A 19,333-nucleotide genomic window follows, 5' to 3' on the forward strand; every position below is an offset into this window, starting at 1 on the left:
CCTTGTGGAATTAAAAATTATTATTAGTCAATGTTGAAAAATGGATTGGTGGTTAGCCATTAAATCGCCCATTTAATCAGTTAAATTATCGATTAAAAAAACATTACGGATTGAATGACAAATCTTATTATAAAGTCAAACCATTTTTATAACAATGTATAAATATGTATTTTTAAAATTAATAATATATTTTAAACAAAAGCTGCTTTGAGTCCTCAACTTTATGTGCTTTTTTTTTAAATTTTAATTTTCTTTCCTTACAATTTTTTAGCCATACCAAACAATAAATGAGAAGATATTTTCTTTTAAAAAAATGGTTTCATCCTCCCTACCACCATGCTAATGGAAATAAATATTTTTTTTTTCATTTTTTCCTACACTTTTTGATTTTTCATCTATTTTTCCATCTTACCATCTAAAGCCAAATTATATAAAAATAAATAAATTAAACTATTAATTTTAATTTGTGTAAATATGTTTTAATATAAATTAAAATAAAAATTTCAATTAACACTATTATTATTCTAACAATAAAAAAATATGAATTCGAGCATGTTTAAGCATATAGTATTCTTTGATTTGAATTTTTAAAACTATAAAAAGTAGTAATAATTACATACAAAAATAATTTCAAATTAGTGATTGACAAAATCGAGCTAAAACAATTTTGATTTTGATTAATTTTCAAATTTCCTTGAGTGGAATTAATTAAATCTTAAAGTTGAACTAGCAAATGATGAACAAATAACTAAAAAAAGTAGTGTCAGTGAAATCTTTTTACTTAAATATCACGCGGCTGTGGTTATATCAACAGAGTTTTCCTGTAAAACGCAAGTTACTTTGATTCCAATCCCCAAAGTTAATTTCTTTTCCTTTTCGTCTTTCAATGGATGACAACTGTTTATTCCTTCTCCCATGCCAATACAACTACGACAATACACTCATTTATGGCCATATCAAATTTGCACCAATTTTTAATTGCTAAAATATATTTTATTTTTATTTATAAGTTTTTTTCTATAGCTTTTTCTTTTCTCTAAATTATATATTATGGTGGGTTTAGGATTTTATTTTATTTACTATATATAAAACCTGATTATATAGTTTTAATTAAATCTTCTATATATAATCTTTTATATTTATTTCATCAATTTATTTGTAAAATATTCAAGTGGTTAAGATTAATACATTGTTTTAACTCTCTTTATTGTTCCTTTAAATGTAACGTGTGAATACTGAGTATTGACATTTTAATTGTATATTATCAAATAAGATTTTTTTTTGAGAAATGAGTTGTATATATTCATATGTATATTCTAGAAGGGCTAATCATAGTATGGGAAAATGGATTTAGAGAGTTGGATTTAATGCGTTATTGTTGGAGGCTCTCTTAGCTGGGGGTGCTGCTAATAGTAAGGCGGTAGAGTTACGTCTTATCCATCAACTACTCTATCGAAATTAGAAAGTTCGAATTCGCCATATTCTTAGGCCTCAAAATGAAGTTGCCAATCACATGACCAAGATCACTAGCTTCAGTTACGCCAGCTTATGGTTGTTTTAAGACCCTCCCATTTCAATTCAGGGGTTGCTGCATGCTAACCGTGCTCATACGCCTAATGTTCTTTAATAGTGCTTTTCTAACTTTGTAACCGTTTTTATGCTGCTATTTATTACCCAAAAAAATTAACTTATTATTTATCAAAGGTAAGCTACTAAATCACTTTTATTCTATTTAAAAGTTTAAATAAAAATTTTAATATATATTTAATATTTAACAAATATTAGGTATAGTGGTAAGATGGATTACATTTTCAAAAGAGAATATAAATTTAAATTTTAAAGATAATATTATTGAAAAAACAATCCCAAATCATAATCATGAATCCTACAACAAACATACAGTAGTACAATCTAAATTGCTTTAAATAAGAAAACATTTATTTTAAAAATGAAAATTTAATTACTTTATACTCAGTTAAACATTTTTTATAAAGTACTTTTATTAATAGAGGCATTTTCTTTTGTCCAGTTTAGAATAATACAGCGATTTGTCTATGAGAAAAATTATTGAGAAATATTTTTTTAATTTATTTCTTCAATTATCTGTATATTTGTCCACACTTTTTTCAGTTTAAACCAAAAATTGATATGAAGAACAATACTTAGAGAAAATAATAAATATATCAAATTTTGTATGAAAATTTCGCTACGCTTTGACCTGATTGCGTTGAAAAAATCCACACAAATTTTGATGCAACTAAATCACATTTTTTAAATGGTCAAATGTTTGATATACTTCATACCTAAATTTAATATTAACAAAAACTTCAAAATCAACAAAAGTTGGATTTAACCCCAAAATCTTTTCGACGTGTGCTCAAATTTTTTATTATAATGAAATTTTATGGAATTTTAAAATTACTAATTAGAATAAAAAAATCCCATGATGTGCTATTATAATAAAACCTTACATTATAAGTTACAGCAACAAGAACTAATTATTATAAAATTCGAATTGTGAAATTTCAAAAGCTAAATTATCATAATTTTGAATTAAAGGGGAAAAATAATTGACCTAATAAAAAATAAAAAGAATTGGAAGAAAAATCAAATGAACACACAAACTTGATTGAAATGTCAAATAAGCATAAATGTAATTGAAAAAATATGTAGAAAATATAAAATATAAAACAAAAAAATTTATCAAAACCACCGCAATTAAATTTATTAACTAGACCTAAATTCTATTGTAACTTTTTAAAAGTTTATTTTTATGATGTAATAAATATTATTTTAAAAATATTTTTTATATTTTAATAAATTTAAAAAATTATACACACGTGATAAAAATGATGGGATTTGAATCTAAAACATTAAAATCTTTATCCTTTCAGTTAAAGTTACATTTAATTTTTATACCAATTTATTTTCATCCCTATTGCTAATATGATAAAATTTAGTGCATAATTGTTTCATTTGCATTTCTTAATAAAAGTTGCTTTCACCAAACAACATAAAAGATAATTTCTTTTCTTTTAAAGACTAAGGATCTGTTTTTTAAACTGAGTAATTAAATGAAAGTAATTACACTTTATTGCAATTATAAAGAATTCTATTTCATTAGACGTGTTTGGCTGATAAAGTGTAATTACATGATAATTTTTTCTGTCATGTTGTAGTTACATTATTGCATAATTTATACTTTTAAAAATGTTAATTACTATGATAAAAATAATTTCTAAACAAGTGACAAAAATTAAAATAAAATCATCATATATATTATGTTTGTCTAAAAAATTAGTTGATAATATGATTACTAATAAAAATAGTAAAAATAAATAAACATCATATGCAATTTCATCTAATTGTTCTAGTGCTTGTTGGGTTATTCCCTCTTTAATATTTAACATGTATTCCTTATCATCATATATTGGTCATTGATCGAGTTCGTCATCATCATCTGAATTTACACTCACATCATTAAAAATATCAATATTTATTTCTTCCATGTACTCTACGAAGTATGAATTGTCTCAATTCCCCACTTGATTGAAGTTGTGAAATATGTAATATGCTAGTACGACCCAACCTTGAATTTTATGTTATACTAAGGTGGTGATGTTAATATGAGAAATGTTTTTTTTGTAAACATTGTTCACGAGCTGCTTATAACGTTATTGCATAACACTATTTTTTCAAATGATATCATACCCTATGGTATTGTGTAAGAAAATATTTTTTATTTGCATCGTTAGTATCGACCTTTTAATATTTGAGTTCACAATCCAAATAGTTTATAGTTTTAATTATAAAAAAGTACATATAAACGTAATTTGTAGAAAGACTTATGCTAGGTTAAATCCCCTTTTATGATATGTAAATTAAGTAAAAAATAATATAAATTTTTAATAAAAATGTTTTATAAATTTTTTTAAAATGTTCATAACACTTATTGTAAATAATATAATTTTGTCCATAATCTTAGAAAATTATTTTTTTATAAATAAGTTATAAACATTTTTATGAATAGATATATTATTTTTATAACACATAGCAATGATACATAAATAAGTTATGTCCATATTTAGCCATAATTTTTTTATAAATAAATATATTATAACACTTTTATAACAAAAAAAGTATCTACTTTAGAAAATTTTAGGATTTAAATAATATAATTTTTTGTTATAACTTAATAAAATACACAAATTATTCTTATAATATATATTTTTAAAATTTATAATATAAGAATTTTTTCCATAACCATCCAAAGTAGTAATATCTATTTGCTTATAATATAATTTTTATAATTTATATAAAAATATTTTTTAAAAAGGGTGAGTGTTTACTTTTTTTTTTTGTTCCACAAGCCATTTAAAAAAATTGACATGTCTCTTTTTTTACTATACTATTGTAAGACACTTGTCAACTCCCTACACCTGCTTGTGGAGTCTAAAAACTCCACTAGTGTGGTACTAAATAATTTTATTTTTAAAATTAGATTTGAGTATAATTATCTATGTAATTACTTCGATTTTCACACTCTCTCCCAAAAATCAGAAAATATAATTAGAGTGTTCCAATTACACCTAATTTATTGTGACCCATAATTACAATAGTTACCCAAATATATTATTTTTATGTAATTATAAATAATTATATTTAAATCCTTGAGTTTGTGAAAAATAATATAAATAATACATGGAATTAAAAAATAACTCTTAATTTAAAGAAAATAAACATAATTATCTAAAAAAGATATAACTCAGTAAAAAACCTCTCAATAAATAAACGTATAAAAGATTGAAACCTTTTGAAAAAAAGAAAAGAAAAATTGAAACCTTAAATTTATTCATAAAATATGTTAGAAAAAACAAATTGAAAAAAAAAATCAAAAGTTGATGGCCAAATAAGACTAAAAAATACAATTAGGATCATTTTGACAAAATATACCAACATTAATGGTCAAATTTATCATTAAACCTTAAAAAAAAGAAACATCCAGTCAGACTCAAATTATATTTATCCTATCGTTCAATTTTGTAATTCCGCCATTTTCTCTTTATTTATTTATCAATTTACCACCTTCTATCATTTGATTGATGACACCTATCTATATTCCCACCTCGCATGTGAATCCAATAATAATGCATAACAAGTCAAAAAAATTAACACCTCCTATTTCTTTCTATAAACATCCATATATGATATGTTCAATATTAAATTTCATATATACCATATTTAGCTTTATTACCTTATTAATTTTACCATCTCTTAGAAAAAATACCATTACAACTTAATTAATAATCAATTAAATGTTATCACACTGAGCGAATGAAATTACTATTAAAATCATATTTACAAAAAAAATTAACAATTAAATTATAAACGAAAATAAAGTATTTGTGCTTAAAAAAAGAAAGAAATAAACTATTTATGAATAATCTCTTCTTAGACAAAAATAACAAAAAGACAAAATGCCTTAATATTGGTATTTATTAGTTTAATTAAAAATTATTTTAAAGTAATAGAATTGATTTGTAAATTATAATTATATTTTTTAATTACTGATATAAAATTGATTATTATTAAAAAATATAAAGAAAGAAAACCATTAAGCATGGATGGTACATGTGGTGTTGATTTACAAGTAAAGAATCGGGTGCGTCAATTTTTATTTATGTGAATATTGTTTGAAGTACTTTTTTTTTTATCTTAATCCCAATCCAATCATATAGGATTTTGTCAGTTCAACTCTTTTTTCATTTTTTTTTTGGGTTGTATTGCTTCATTTCTGGATTTTGGCCTCTCCTTTTCTCTGCAAAGTACAACAATTAAACCCTGCTCTCAGGATTCACTGAACAAATCTGTGTTTCTTTTCCACCCCCAAGGACTAGGAAAAGAAAGGGTATGTTTTTATCCCCCTCTCTTTTCTTTATGTTTTCTGTGTTAGTATCTCATGTATGATGAGCTTTTTTTGAAAGCCCAGATATGAGAAATGAATCGGGTGTTTCTTTTGGGGATTGGGTTTTGAAAATTGAGTTCTGGAATGAGTATATATATATATTACCATTTTCATGATTGGAGTGCAGGTAAAATAAGGAAAGAGAAGTGTTTGTTAAATAATAGTGATGGACCAAGAAAATAAAGTAGCGAACGAGGAAGGTGATATTGAATGCTACTACGGGAAGGACATGGAGGATAGGATCTATAGTCAACCCCTGTTGACTAAGAGATACAACACCACCTCCCAGATCGCTATTGTGGGTGCCAATGCTTGTCCCGTTGAGAGCCTTGATTATGAGTAAGCTCTAAGTCCTCAGCTTTATGATCTAAGCGCTGTAGTATCTCTCTTGCTATACGCGCTCGGATTGTGTTTCTTTGTTGCTGTTTTTTTTTTTTTGTAATCAACGGTCAGCTATGCTAATTGTGATGCAATCTGTTGTAAGAGAGTGACATGCTTTGATTTATAGCAGCCTCAAGTACCGTGATGAAAAGATCAACTATGATCTTGTTGTCTTTGCTACTTGTTCAATTGTGTGTGTGTGTTTATGTGTTGGTATTGATTGCTACTACTCCAGACATTAATATTCTTAAAAAATGTGTAATTACTACTTTTTTATGGATTAGTTATGTTTAAATTGTTGTTGAATAATTAGTCTTAGCTACCAACCTTTGTTTTATATATATATATTTGTTTGAACAGGATTATAGAAAATGAATTATTCAAGCAGGATTGGAGATCAAGGAGGACGATCCAAATATTTCAGTATGTTCTGCTTAAATGGGCATTTGCACTGATTATAGGCCTCGGCACTGGACTTGTTGGGATCTTTAACAATATAGCAGTTGAGAATATTTCTGGGTTCAAGCTGCTAATGACCACGAAACTCATGCTCGAGCACAAGTAAGCCAGCTTTACTATTGGTGCAACTTCTAAATTTTTCTAAGTTATAAGCCTTGATTCCTTAGCCATTTTTGTGAATTGCTTATGCTATCTTGTAATTTTGTTCTGCTTTCTCGCTTTCTGGGGAATACAGATCATTGATCCATTCACAGCCCGTAATGCTTTCTACTTGGACAATTAGAGTCTTTACATTTTTCTGTCAGGCAAATTTAGATCTGCAAATGACCAAAGTGATCCAAAACTACTCCTTAACTTCTAGTTTTGCATATTTTGGTTTTTCTTGCACATCGCCACCTTGCATATGTATGATGACATCCTCATATGTTCTTAAATATCAGAAAATGCTACACTAATGTGAAAACTTGTTATTATTTGACCACTGGAACTGCCTTGAATATGTATGATGAAATCTTCATATGGTCTTGAAACCTCTAATTAGATGTTAGTAGTTTTTACTTTTTCCAGTTTATAGTTAAACCACCGGACTAGTTTAGTTATTTATCAGTGTTCTAAAGTTCAACATATTTCGGTTTTTCATGTAAGTCAAATTTCGAAAATATTTGTGGTTCTATCATTGGAAGAGGATAATTGAACATCATCTTTAAGATTGAAAAAGAAGAGGAAAAAGGGGGAAAAAGTTTCCTCCATATAACAAGACTAAGAAGAATTAATGGACTTCATGAATGCTTTTTCTTTCAAGGCAGGCATTTCATGTACATTGTTGATATATATAAGATACGAGAGAATCTAGCTAATATTGTGGCACTGTCAAAATTATTTGGTTTTGAGATAATGGGCATCAGGAATGGTTGGTCATTAGCAGAGATTGGTGGTTAAAGGTAATTACAAATTGGTTTCATAATTTCATTGATGGTTCATGTTAAAGTGGTTATCAGCTGGAGTAAGAATGGGTTTAGCAGCCACTACAGCACTAGTGCTGATGCATGTGCTTGAAGATCTGGCTGTAAGTAGTTTCAATGATGGAAAACTAGTTGGGATGTAGTAGTTGAAAATGGATTTAGCCAAACATAGAATAGCATGGTTGCTTCGCATGTCCACTATTTTCTAATTTTCTTCTTGACTACAAATTCATAAATTGCATAATAATATTTAATTTCTAGCAATTATTTCAGATTGATCTGCATTTTTATATTTTCAAGTGTGATCAACTTATTGAAAACTTACAGTTTGATCATTTTAGTACGGGTCTAATGTGGTTAGTGTTAGACTTTTAGGTGGGATTTACTTGAGAGTCCCACATGATAACTAAGACATATAATGATCCAGTGCAGATACTACAAGGCTTTTGCAGCTTTAGCTAGTTGCAATTTAGCTCTGGCAGCAGCAGCTGCAGCTCTTTGTGCTTATATTGCTCCAGCAGCAGCAGGTTCTGGTATTCCTGAAGTGAAAGCCTATCTCAATGGCGTGGATGCTCATTCGATACTGGCTCCAAGTACTCTCTTTGTAAAGGTGAATGGCATTGGTAGTTTAAACAATATTTAGCAAGCTTCTTTTGCCTTTTATCTTTACCATTGCCTCCTGTGCTTTTGATACTGGTTTGCAACTTTTGTATATACCAATGACTACTGAATTGTTTACTACTCATGTGAACATAGTCTTGGATTGCAGGGACACACATCTTTAATATTTATGTTTATTGATTGAACTTGAACCTGTTTTCTGTATGTTCTTTTAATATAATTTCATTTCTTATTGCATATCTGGCAGATTTTTGGTTCGATTCTTTGTGTATCTGCTGGATTTGTTGTTGGCAAAGAAGGGCCTATGGTTCATACAGGTGCTTGCATAGCTTCTTTAATTGGACAAGGAGGTTCACGAAAATACCATTTGACTTGGAGATGGCTTAGATATTTCAAAAATGATCGTGATAGGCGGGACCTGATAACTTGTGGAGCTGCTGCTGGTGTGGCTTCCGCCTTTCGTGCTCCAGTTGGCGGTGTACTCTTTGCCCTTGAAGAGGCAGCATCATGGTAACCCCTATTTCTCTGACAAATGAGTATTTTTTGTTACAGCTTCTCCTCTCTTTTCCCTTGTTTTCTCTTGCAGACTCTCATAATGCTGGTAGATTTTTACATATGGCATGAAAGATAATTAATAACATTACTGAAAAGATTGTTTTCCGTGCTATTCATGCTGTGTAACTTTTTCTAGTTTTATTTATTCAACTTGCAAGACTTCAAACACTTGATATCTCTACTAAATGAAGCAGTCATTCTGCATAATTGTTTGGAAGCCTGGTATTAGATTGCATGTTTACATAGAAAATCAGAAGTGTGTGAATCACAATGATCGACTGAAATGTTACTTGAATATTTAGTGATTTCATTCTTATTTCTTGATGCTTAGTTGAACACGTTGCATTTCATGTTGAGTACATTATATACATGTCCTATCATGATGTGTGTTTTTCCTTTTCTTATCCATAGGTGGAGGAGTGCACTTCTTTGGAGAACCTTTTTCACAACAGCAGTAGTTGCTATAGTTTTGAGAGCTTTCATACAGTTATGCTCTACTGGAACTTGTGGTTTGTTTGGGGAAGGAGGACTAATTATGTATGATGTCAGTGCGGCCAAAGTGGCATATAGCGTGCCAGATATTCTTGCTGTGATACTTCTAGGAGTTATTGGAGGCATTTTTGGAAGCTTATATAACTATCTTGTGGATAAGGTCCTTCGCACTTACAGCATCATTAATGAGTATGTACTGCAATCAATCTATCATAGTTCCTGGTGTACTCAAGCATAAGTAGTTTGATAATACTATTATTATCAGTAACATGACAACATCAATAATAAATGCTTACTAGTAATAACTAGTTTGCTTCTCTTCTAATTTAAAAAAAAAAAAAAGGCAAATTTCTGTTGTCCCTCATGTGACAGCCCTATACTATTTAATTTGATTAAAACACTGGTAAAGGTTCTACAGTAGCAGTTTCTAGTGAATAAAAATTTACCTTTGTGCTACATTTGATGAATCCTATAGCCTAAGTTGTTCACCTGTTTCTGCAGAAAAGGACCTGCTGTTAAGATCCTACTTGTTGTTACCATCTCCCTGTTAACATCAATCTGTTCCTATGGATTGCCATGGTTTGCTACATGCATCCCTTGCCCCATTGACACGACTGAAAGCTGCCCCAACACTGATCTATCTGGAAACTATAAAAGCTTTCAATGTCCACCAAATCATTACAATGATCTGGCCTCCCTCTTTCTAAATACTAATGATGATGCTATCCGTAACCTATTGAGTACCAGTACTACGAAAGAATTTCATATCTCCTCCCTTTTCATTTTCTTCATTGCTATTTACTGCCTTGGTGTTATCACTTATGGGATAGCTATACCCTCTGGGCTCTTCATTCCTGTCATATTGGCTGGAGCTGGCTATGGCCGCCTTATTGGTAGACTATTTGATCCGATCACTAAACTCGATGTTGGTCTGTTTGCCCTCCTTGGGGCAGCTTCTTTTCTTGGTGGCACTATGAGAATGACAGTTTCCTTGTGTGTTATACTGCTTGAGCTCACTAATGATCTGTTGCTGCTTCCACTTGTCATGCTGGTTCTCCTTATCTCGAAAACTGTGGGTGATATGTTCAACCATGGGGTCTATGACCAAATAGTAAAACTAAAAGGATTGCCATACATGGAGGCTCATGCAGAACCGTACATGAAACATTTAGTTGCTCGAGATGTTGTTTCTGGTCCTTTAATCACCTTTTCTGGTGTTGAGAAGGTCGGAAACATATTACATGCTTTGAAAACTACAGGGCATAATGGGTTCCCTGTTATTGATGAACCACCTTTTGCAGATGCTCCGGAGTTGTGTGGGCTTGTTCTAAGGTCTCATTTACTTGTTTTACTTAAAGGAAAGATATTTTCAAGGGATAGGGTACTTTCAGGAGATGAGGTAGTACATAGAATCTCCAAATTTGACTTCGCCAAGGCAGGGTCAGGAAAGGGAGTCAAACTAGAGGATCTTGATATCAAAGACGAGGAAATGGACATGTATGTTGATCTCCATCCAATCACCAATACATCACCGTACACAGTGGTTGAGACCATGTCACTTGCCAAAGCTGCAGTTCTCTTCCGTCAGCTAGGTCTCCGGCACATGTGTGTGGTACCAAAGAGTCAGGGGGTAAGTCTCTCTTGCTCTCTATATGTTTTTGGTGCATGTCAGCATTTTTGCTTCAAATAATACATTTTGGTAAGAATGAAAAGCTTCCTTCGTGGAATTCGGAGTGTCAACAACTAGAACTAGTTAGTTCGTCAATTTTACCTCTTATATATATATACATGCAGGCAATTTCGTCTTAACTTTCCGCTATTTATCTGATAAATGCAGAGGCCTCCAATTGTTGGAATTCTGACCCGGCACGACTTCCTGCCGGAGCATATATTGGGACTGTACCCTCACATCAGGCTTCGGAAATGAGGATTAATGAGCTATGGTTGGTGTATGTTTGGTTCCTATGTAAGATGGCATCCATGGCCATTATGGAACTTGTCGAAGAGACATTCTGTGGATATTTTTCAGAGAGACATGCATTAAGCCCGAACACTTCCCCCCTCTTAAAAAAGTGTTTATTTATATTATCTTCATTTCTTCTCCCCTGTTTGAGCATGTGTGGTTTATACATACTACAGAGTTTTGTGGCAGCAATTAAACTAAGTTGCCTTGAAATTTGTTGATACAGAATGTACAAAACGAAGGAGGGGTAGGAATAAACAGGCTGTTTTTTTTAATCTCTTTTGATAAGATTTATTTATTTTGGAATATGTTCGAAAGAGGTATATACATCGTTCTACAAACATTTATCCATGGAGTTTAACAAGTTTTAGTATCAGTGAAGAGGATATTTTTTAATGTATAATCGATGTTATATTAATCTAAACCTTTAGAATTTTCAAACAAACGAACTTTATGCAACATTGGAGTTGGGCTTCAGAATTGATCTGTTAGGTGTATTTGTTGTGCTTTTCTCTTCTGTTTTTGCAAGAAAATGCATTGGATCATTATTAATATTAAATTCTAAAGAGGTGTTAATGACTTAATATAAAATATACCATGCACCAAAAATATATAAAATATATTGAATCAAGTTTTTAAAAGTTTTATGAATATACTTAACACAAACATAGTTGGGAAAAGATTAAAAATTATTATCTTTTAAAAATATTTTTACATAAATTAATAAATTTGAACTAAAACTTTATTTAGAATGTACCATAATTTAGTAATTTTAGTGAGGTCTTGAAAATCTATAAATTTTTTTTTGTACAATTACAAGTATCCTTATTTGATTTACTTTTTGAAAGTAGTTTTATTTAGCTTGTGAGAACTTTGAAATCCCAAGTTCCAGTTTTATCAAGTGAATTTTCATTCCAAATTTTATTGATATAGGTATTTAAATGTGTATTATTTATATTTGTAATTGTATATTAGTTATATCTAGAATTTAAAAAAGAAGGATTAACTCCTTATTTATTTGCGTCTTGACTTGAATACCGCGGTGATTAAAACTCTTATTCCCATCCTGTATCCCTAATATTATATAAAAACACTCCTTATTTATTGGTCAAATAAATAAAATATTCTCAACAATTTTGACGCAAGCAGATTTGTTTCTTTTTTTTTTACAACTCACGTATCACTCTGCAAATTATTGTGGACGCACATTACAACATACAATATATCTGCAATTTGATCTCATACAAATTTTTTTGAGTTGGACCAATGCTGAACCGATCAAGTGATCAATTTGTCAGTCCGACCTTTCCAATTAAAAATTATTTAAAAAAAACTCAATTCAATTATAGGTTCAACCAATTTTTTAGCCGGTTTATTCGATCCGTACCGGTTCGCTATTCAACCAATCCAATTTGATTCAAACATCAACCACATCCTGGGTTTCTAATATGTAAAATTTTTTTATTTATACAATTTCTAGAACTACTTATAAGTAGTAATTTTATTCAACACTTGAATAGAAAGATAAGTGTATTCGAATTAATATCTTTCTGTATTGACTACAATACTAATGTCAACTGTGCTAAAACTTAGTCTACTTATTATTATGTAAGCATATATATATATGTATAGATATAAAATATGATTTGATGATAATAAAGTTAGATATAAAAAAAATGGAGAAGCTGGAAAAGATGAATAGAAACGCTCTCCGAAAACAGCCTCAACTAACCGACTGAGCAAGCCATAAAGGATTCGAGAAAAGGACAAGAAACTGCTGGAAAACTGCAAAGGAGTCGATAAATGAGCATCATCATCATCTCTCTCTTTTTTCTTTTCTCAATGGATCATTGCTGATTCAAAAGCCGTTTTAACTTTTAAAACACAATCAGCATCATCGTCTCCATCTCATTCACCGCTGAATTATCTTTATATTCACACAATTGCTGCACTGGAGAAATATATAAAACCCAGAGATGGAAAGGATGAGCTGGGCCTTGGTGTGGCTGAGCTTGGCCTTCAATTTGGTGGTGGCAATCTCAGTGTGTGATGGCCAGTTTCCGGCGATGTTTGTGATGGGGGATTCCTTGGTGGATAATGGGAACAATAACGGCTTAAGTTCATTGGCAAAATCCAATTATCCTCCCTATGGTACTGATTTTCAGGGGGGTCCAACGGGGAGGTTCACCAACGGTAAAACCATCATTGATCTCCTTGGTACTCATTCTTCTCTACATAATCTCTCTTTTGTATGGTTTTTTAGTGATATTCAAACTCATTATTGTTACGCTATCATGATAATTATAGTGCCTCTTCCCTTTGTTAATAAAAGACTACATAAAATAATATGAAATAGAACTGTTAAGAGTTAATTTATTTGGTATTTGAAATTTAAAAAAACATACAAATTGGTGCATAAAAATGAGACCTCTAATGTTTCTCAACTTTGGGGTATTTACTATTTTGGTACTTCCAAAAAGTAATTTATAAACACTTATGTGTAAATGGAGAATCGTTTATGGGTGGTAAATCTTACACAATTCATAAGTTTTAAATGTAATTTGATAATTATAGTCAAAGAAATGATCTAATTTACGAGTTTGATCACGAAAATCTTATATTTATTTCGATGTAATTAATCAATCCAAATGCTCTTAATTAAGATGTATGCATTCAAATAGCTGTCCCATTGTCATCCATATCTCTACTAAAACCATTTTGCAGGGGATTTGCTAGGCCTTCCACTTCTTCCAGCCTTCACCGTAACTTTCACCGGCCAACAAGACATTTGGGTCGGAGTAAACTATGCTTCAGCAGCAGCCGGGATCCTTGATGAAAGTGGCCTAAATCTAGTAATTTCTAATCTAATAAGTTCAAAGCTTGATTCTCTTTTTTCCCCTTTAAACGAAAGGAAATAATGACCATGCAGGGGGACAGGTTCAGCTTAAGGCAACAGGTAGAGAATTTCAAAAGCACATTGAACCAGCTTAGAAACCAAATGGAGCAGGACAGACTGAACCAATATTTGGCCAAGTCTTTAGTTGTCATCAACATCGGCAGCAACGACTACATCAATAATTATCTCATGCCCTCTATTTATTCCTCAAGCTCCACTTACACTCCCGAAGCTTTCGCTGAACATCTAATAAATGACTATGATGCTCAAATAATGGCACTATACAACTTGGGGCTCAGAAAATTTTTGTTGGCGGCCATTGGACCACTCGGTTGCATTCCAAACCAGCTGGCCAAAGGCTTTGCGCCGCCGGGGAAGTGTGTGTCGGCTGTGAACGATATGGTGGAAATTTTCAACCGGCGGCTTAAGAATCTTGTTGATCAGTTGAATCATGGTAACTACACCGAGGCTATTTTTGTTTATGGCAATACATATGGAGCCTTCAATGACATATTGGGTAATCCGGCTACTTACGGTAAACATTAATTAATTGTTTCTTTCTTCCTACACAAATTTGTTTAATCTTATATAAAAATTTTAGTTTAAATCAGATATTATTTTAATTATTAATGCAGGATTTAAAGTGGTGGATAAAGGGTGTTGTGGGGTTGGAAGAAACAAAGGGCAAATAACGTGTCTTCCATTTTCAATCCCATGCACGAATAGGGACGAATACGTGTTTTGGGATGCTTACCATCCAACCCAAGCTTTCAATAAGATTATAGCTCAAAAGGCATATTCAGGCCCTCAATCTGCATGCTATCCCATCAATGTTAAGCAAATGGCTCAACTCTAGGGATTGCAATATCCCAGCTGCTTCAAACCAAGAGTTTCTTTTTTTCTTTTTTTGGGTGAATAAGGATAGTGGAATATGGAAATTTTGGTAAATGCTTGCTGCACAATTTTTAAAATAATTATGGCACTCCTTATAATATTATATAATATCAATTTTATATTTTTGATATTGTATTAATTAATACATATACTAAAAATCATATATATACAAATACCTTACATATATATTTTATATTGTTGGCTCTCACAAGGTTTAATTTATTCATTCAATACTTTTATATATCGATGTTTATCAAATTGAATAATAAGAATATCAATATCCATTAAACAAGTCTCGATTTTGAGAATGTGAATAAAAATAAATAATCCATATGTAAATTTTCTCCTATTTAGACTCTAAAACATTCGGCCTGAATGACTAGTTAGAAGAAAAACATGAGTAGAATCAAATATGTTGATAGAGAAAAATTAAGTTGGTTCATAATAACACTATTTAATATAACATGTATATTCTAATTAATCTGATTAAATCTTAATTAGCATGCATACACCAACAGTCTTAAGCCTGGAGCATGAAACTCAAGTGATCAAAACAAATATTCTTTCAATCGGGAACAATAATAATGAAGAGGTTAGTTCTATATCCAAACCAACACTTAGTATAGTTATACATGCATATATATGTAAAATTTGTAATATACATATACAGCTCGCTTTCGAGGCGAATTACAAGCATAATGATGAGGAGCTTAATCACCAAGGAAGAATCACCTGATACGAATGGAACCCAGCCCAGGTTAAGTTTTTGAAGATAGAGCAAGTCCTCTCCTCCCTTTACTCGACAAGCGAAACATTAACTAAAACCCTGTTTATAATGATGAGGGGTTTACTTAGTTCTTTAAAACCAAGTTGCCAAGGTAAAAGATCTTGATCTTCAAGGTCTTCATCACCGCCAACAAGCTGATCTTACTCTGTTTCTTGGGGTAAATCATCATCCCCGTCCCACTGTTCATGGCCTCCTTCACCTCTTTCCGGCTGCGCAAAGAAGAGGCACGTTTGAGTTCGTTGAATTCCTCCCACAGCATGTCCATTTTCTCCCTGTCTTCACCGTCTCTCTTGTTCGCTTCACTTTCCGATGATAAGCAGGAGACGGACAAGTTCTTCCTTCTCATCGGTTCTTCCTCTTCTTCATTATTATCTCCATATTCGGGATATACCAAGGAAGTTACACGCCATAACGATGGTAAAGACGTGAATTGAGGCAAAGGGTTGGTGATTTTCGGGAAGCTAAAATCGTCGGAGACCATTACGATCCGATCCCCAGTAAAAACAAGTTAAGAAATTATGGGGTGGGGAGGAGGGAGGAGATAGAAGATCAAAGAGACTCAAGCGTTAGTAAGAAAAATATATAGGTATACGTGTGGAAGGGGAAACCATAAAACAAAGTCAAAGTGAAGATGGCTCCTTCATTCCCAGCTAGCGCCGGATTGTTCGGATGAGATCAATTTCATGGAAACACACCCGTCACTGAAATTGATGTGAGCGACGATACAAATATATTGCCAACTAGGCCTATAAACGAAGTATGTATTTAGAAAAAATATTTATTCGTGGTGAAAAACCCTAGCCGTCAATTTTTTTTAGATTAAATTTTGTTTCGGCAGCCGGGCCGTGGACCTTCGGCTCATTATTTTTCATGACTTTTTCAACATTATTCTTCGTCATTTTTATTTTGTTTTAAATTTAAATTCATATTATCATTTTTATAATGTTTTGTTTAAAAGTAAATGTGTTTTCATTTTTACTTATGTTTTGATATATATATATGAGATTTATTACGATATTTATGGAGAACCATATGATACAAACATAAATAGTTTGATTAAGTTGACATTTTTTATTATTTTTTTCTCTAGATTCTTCCAGTGGTGAAGTCAGAAAATTTTTTAGAGGGCCAAAATAAAATTTTAATTTTTAATAGTATATATCTTTATAATTTTTAAAAAATTAAATCAAATTTTTATAATTTTAAAGGGTAAAGTGTAATTTTACCTTTACTAATTTAAAATTTTAAAAATTTCTAAATAGCTTAAATAACTAGGCGGGCTAGGCCTCTGCCAGTCCCTCTAGATTCGCCTCTAGATTATTCTAATGTTGCAGTTAGTGCTCATTTGCCTTTTTAACTTTTTTGAAATTATTCTATAGACATGATATTATGTATCAATTTATAGTAATTTTATATTCTTATTATTTATTATTTCTTCTATTGATGATCACAATTTCTTAAATAAAAGTAAGTATTTATGTTATCTCATTTTAAATTAAAATGACGTGAACCTACCAAGGGGCGTTTACATTAAAGAAGATATTGCCAAATGCCAAGCCAACAAATAAAAATTGAAATTAGGCGTTTATATTTAGAAAAATATGTATGTGGTTTTATGTTATTATAAATTACAAACCAACCAAGCCTTGGGGTGTGGGCCAAAACATGGACGATAGATGATATAAGCAGGAAAAACGTGGGTGACTTAGTGTTGACTAGTTGGTTACTTGTTGGCGACGCCGTCCACCCTGGGTTGGGGGTCATCATCCATCGCTAATGGTGGACTAATTAGAGAACCATCCCCGACTACTCTCTCTAATGATCTAATTCCATTCCCACATGCCTCTCTTAAATGCCCCATCTTTCTTACCCCTAACTTTTACCCCACTCCACACTAATCTTATATTCATTTTCTCAAATGCATATTTTTATTTATTTTTAATAAATTAATTTTTATCATAATAATGTTTTTTTAATAGTTTAAAATTAAATTATTTCCTTTCGTTTTTTTAAATAATTAACTGGGCAACTTTCAATCAAATATACTACATAACTTTTTTAATAAATAATGGTTTACAATATAAAACAACGAAAAATATCGAACATAAATACTTATGGTCATTGTTTGAATTAAATGTCAAAATCCGAATGTTATAACATCACTATCTAGCACGTCAAACCACCGACAAGAATGTCGAATTTATTTGAACTAAAAATTGAAAACCGTTAAAATTTTCTAGGCACTCGAAAACTTCACTAGATGGTATATAAGATTCTTTATCTTTGAAATGGAATTGTTTTTTTTCTTATACGTAGAAACCTTATGCTAAATGGTATTTATAGTGGTTATTCTCCATAAATCACTATCACGCATATAAATGTGTGAAAACATGAGAATAACTCCCAAATCTAAACAGTTCTAAAATTAGTTAAAAGAAAGTGAACTGACATGTTATAATTTCCTGCTCCATTAATTTGTTGGGTAATATTTTTTCAACATTCACAATGATTTAGAGATGTGAACAAAAATGGATTCTAGTTGCTCGTTGCTGATTTCAAACGACCCCTATTATATATATATATATAATTTCAAAGACGGCCATACTTTTTAACCCAAATTTCTATCCCATTGTTGATCTTCTTCTTGTTGCTAGTTCAACATTTTCTTCAACAGGTAGACCTACCATCGCCATTTGAGAAACGTTTTTTTGCCATAATGTGTTGTCCAGTTGAAAATTTTCAAATTAGCTTGAAATGAAAGAAATTTGGACATAATAAGCAATGCAATAGCTTTGGTAAGCTCTGAATCGAGTGATTTTTGGGAGTTTGCAAATATAACTTCAGCATAATTATAAGTAGAATACAGAATCAATTCAGGAAAGTTCATATATGATTGGATCTAATTACCCATTTTGTTTGTTTTGGCCATGATTTTTGACAAGTTGATGGCTTGTAGCTTAGAATTTGCACATCTGTTCAATTATGCATGTATCGTATTTAAGTTGATATGAATTAGAGGGTCCACGCCTAGATGCTTTGGACTTTGGAGCTGTGTTTGACCGTATTGTCGTAGCCTTTGGCCCCTTTGGGTTCAGTATGATAATTGGTATGCGACAACACTTCAATTTTGTTTCATAATTTTTATTTGATTCATAAAATAGAAAAATAAGTACTTGAATACAGTTGAACCCACGTTGATGGAAGTGATTGATGTTATATTTTGTATCTAGCTGTTGCTTTTATTTTGTTAGAGATTTGTTTTCAATTAATTTAGTTTTTTTATTATTATTAGAGAAATCAAATAATGTTAAATTTTAATAAAAGTTATTTTTTATTAAAAAATATCATTTATTATTGG

The 19,333-nt window shown here is 30.9% G+C and overlaps 2 protein-coding genes across 3 annotated transcripts; both read left to right on the forward strand.

Annotated features, from left to right (window-relative positions):
• Nucleotides 1-5,625: 5,625 nt before the first annotated feature.
• On the forward strand, nucleotides 5,626-11,673 carry LOC107911696 (chloride channel protein CLC-c). Its single transcript, XM_016839580.2, has 8 exons — nucleotides 5,626-5,908; nucleotides 6,093-6,304; nucleotides 6,707-6,907; nucleotides 8,200-8,377; nucleotides 8,636-8,898; nucleotides 9,355-9,624; nucleotides 9,937-11,065; nucleotides 11,273-11,673. Exons 2-8 carry the CDS (start codon nucleotides 6,132-6,134, stop codon nucleotides 11,360-11,362), a joined length of 2,304 nt encoding a protein of 767 aa, XP_016695069.1. The 5' UTR covers nucleotides 5,626-5,908; nucleotides 6,093-6,131; the 3' UTR covers nucleotides 11,363-11,673.
• Nucleotides 11,674-13,052: 1,379 nt separating this feature from the next.
• On the forward strand, nucleotides 13,053-15,309 carry LOC107911697 (GDSL esterase/lipase At5g08460). Of its 2 annotated transcripts, none has more exons than XM_016839582.2 (4): nucleotides 13,053-13,615; nucleotides 14,123-14,250; nucleotides 14,328-14,829; nucleotides 14,930-15,309. In XM_016839582.2, the coding sequence occupies exons 1-4, from the start codon at nucleotides 13,375-13,377 to the stop codon at nucleotides 15,148-15,150; spliced, it is 1,092 nt and encodes a 363-aa protein (XP_016695071.1). In that variant the 5' UTR covers nucleotides 13,053-13,374; the 3' UTR covers nucleotides 15,151-15,309. The 2 variants fall into 2 exon arrangements, with proteins under 2 accessions (XP_016695071.1, XP_016695072.1); XM_016839583.2 differs by having other exon boundaries at nucleotides 13,080-13,591.
• Nucleotides 15,310-19,333: the final 4,024 nt, after the last annotated feature.

Source organism: Gossypium hirsutum, chromosome D11 (assembly GCF_007990345.1).
Source record: "Gossypium hirsutum isolate 1008001.06 chromosome D11, Gossypium_hirsutum_v2.1, whole genome shotgun sequence".
In the NCBI taxonomy this organism is placed as follows: Eukaryota; Viridiplantae; Streptophyta; class Magnoliopsida; order Malvales; family Malvaceae; genus Gossypium; species Gossypium hirsutum.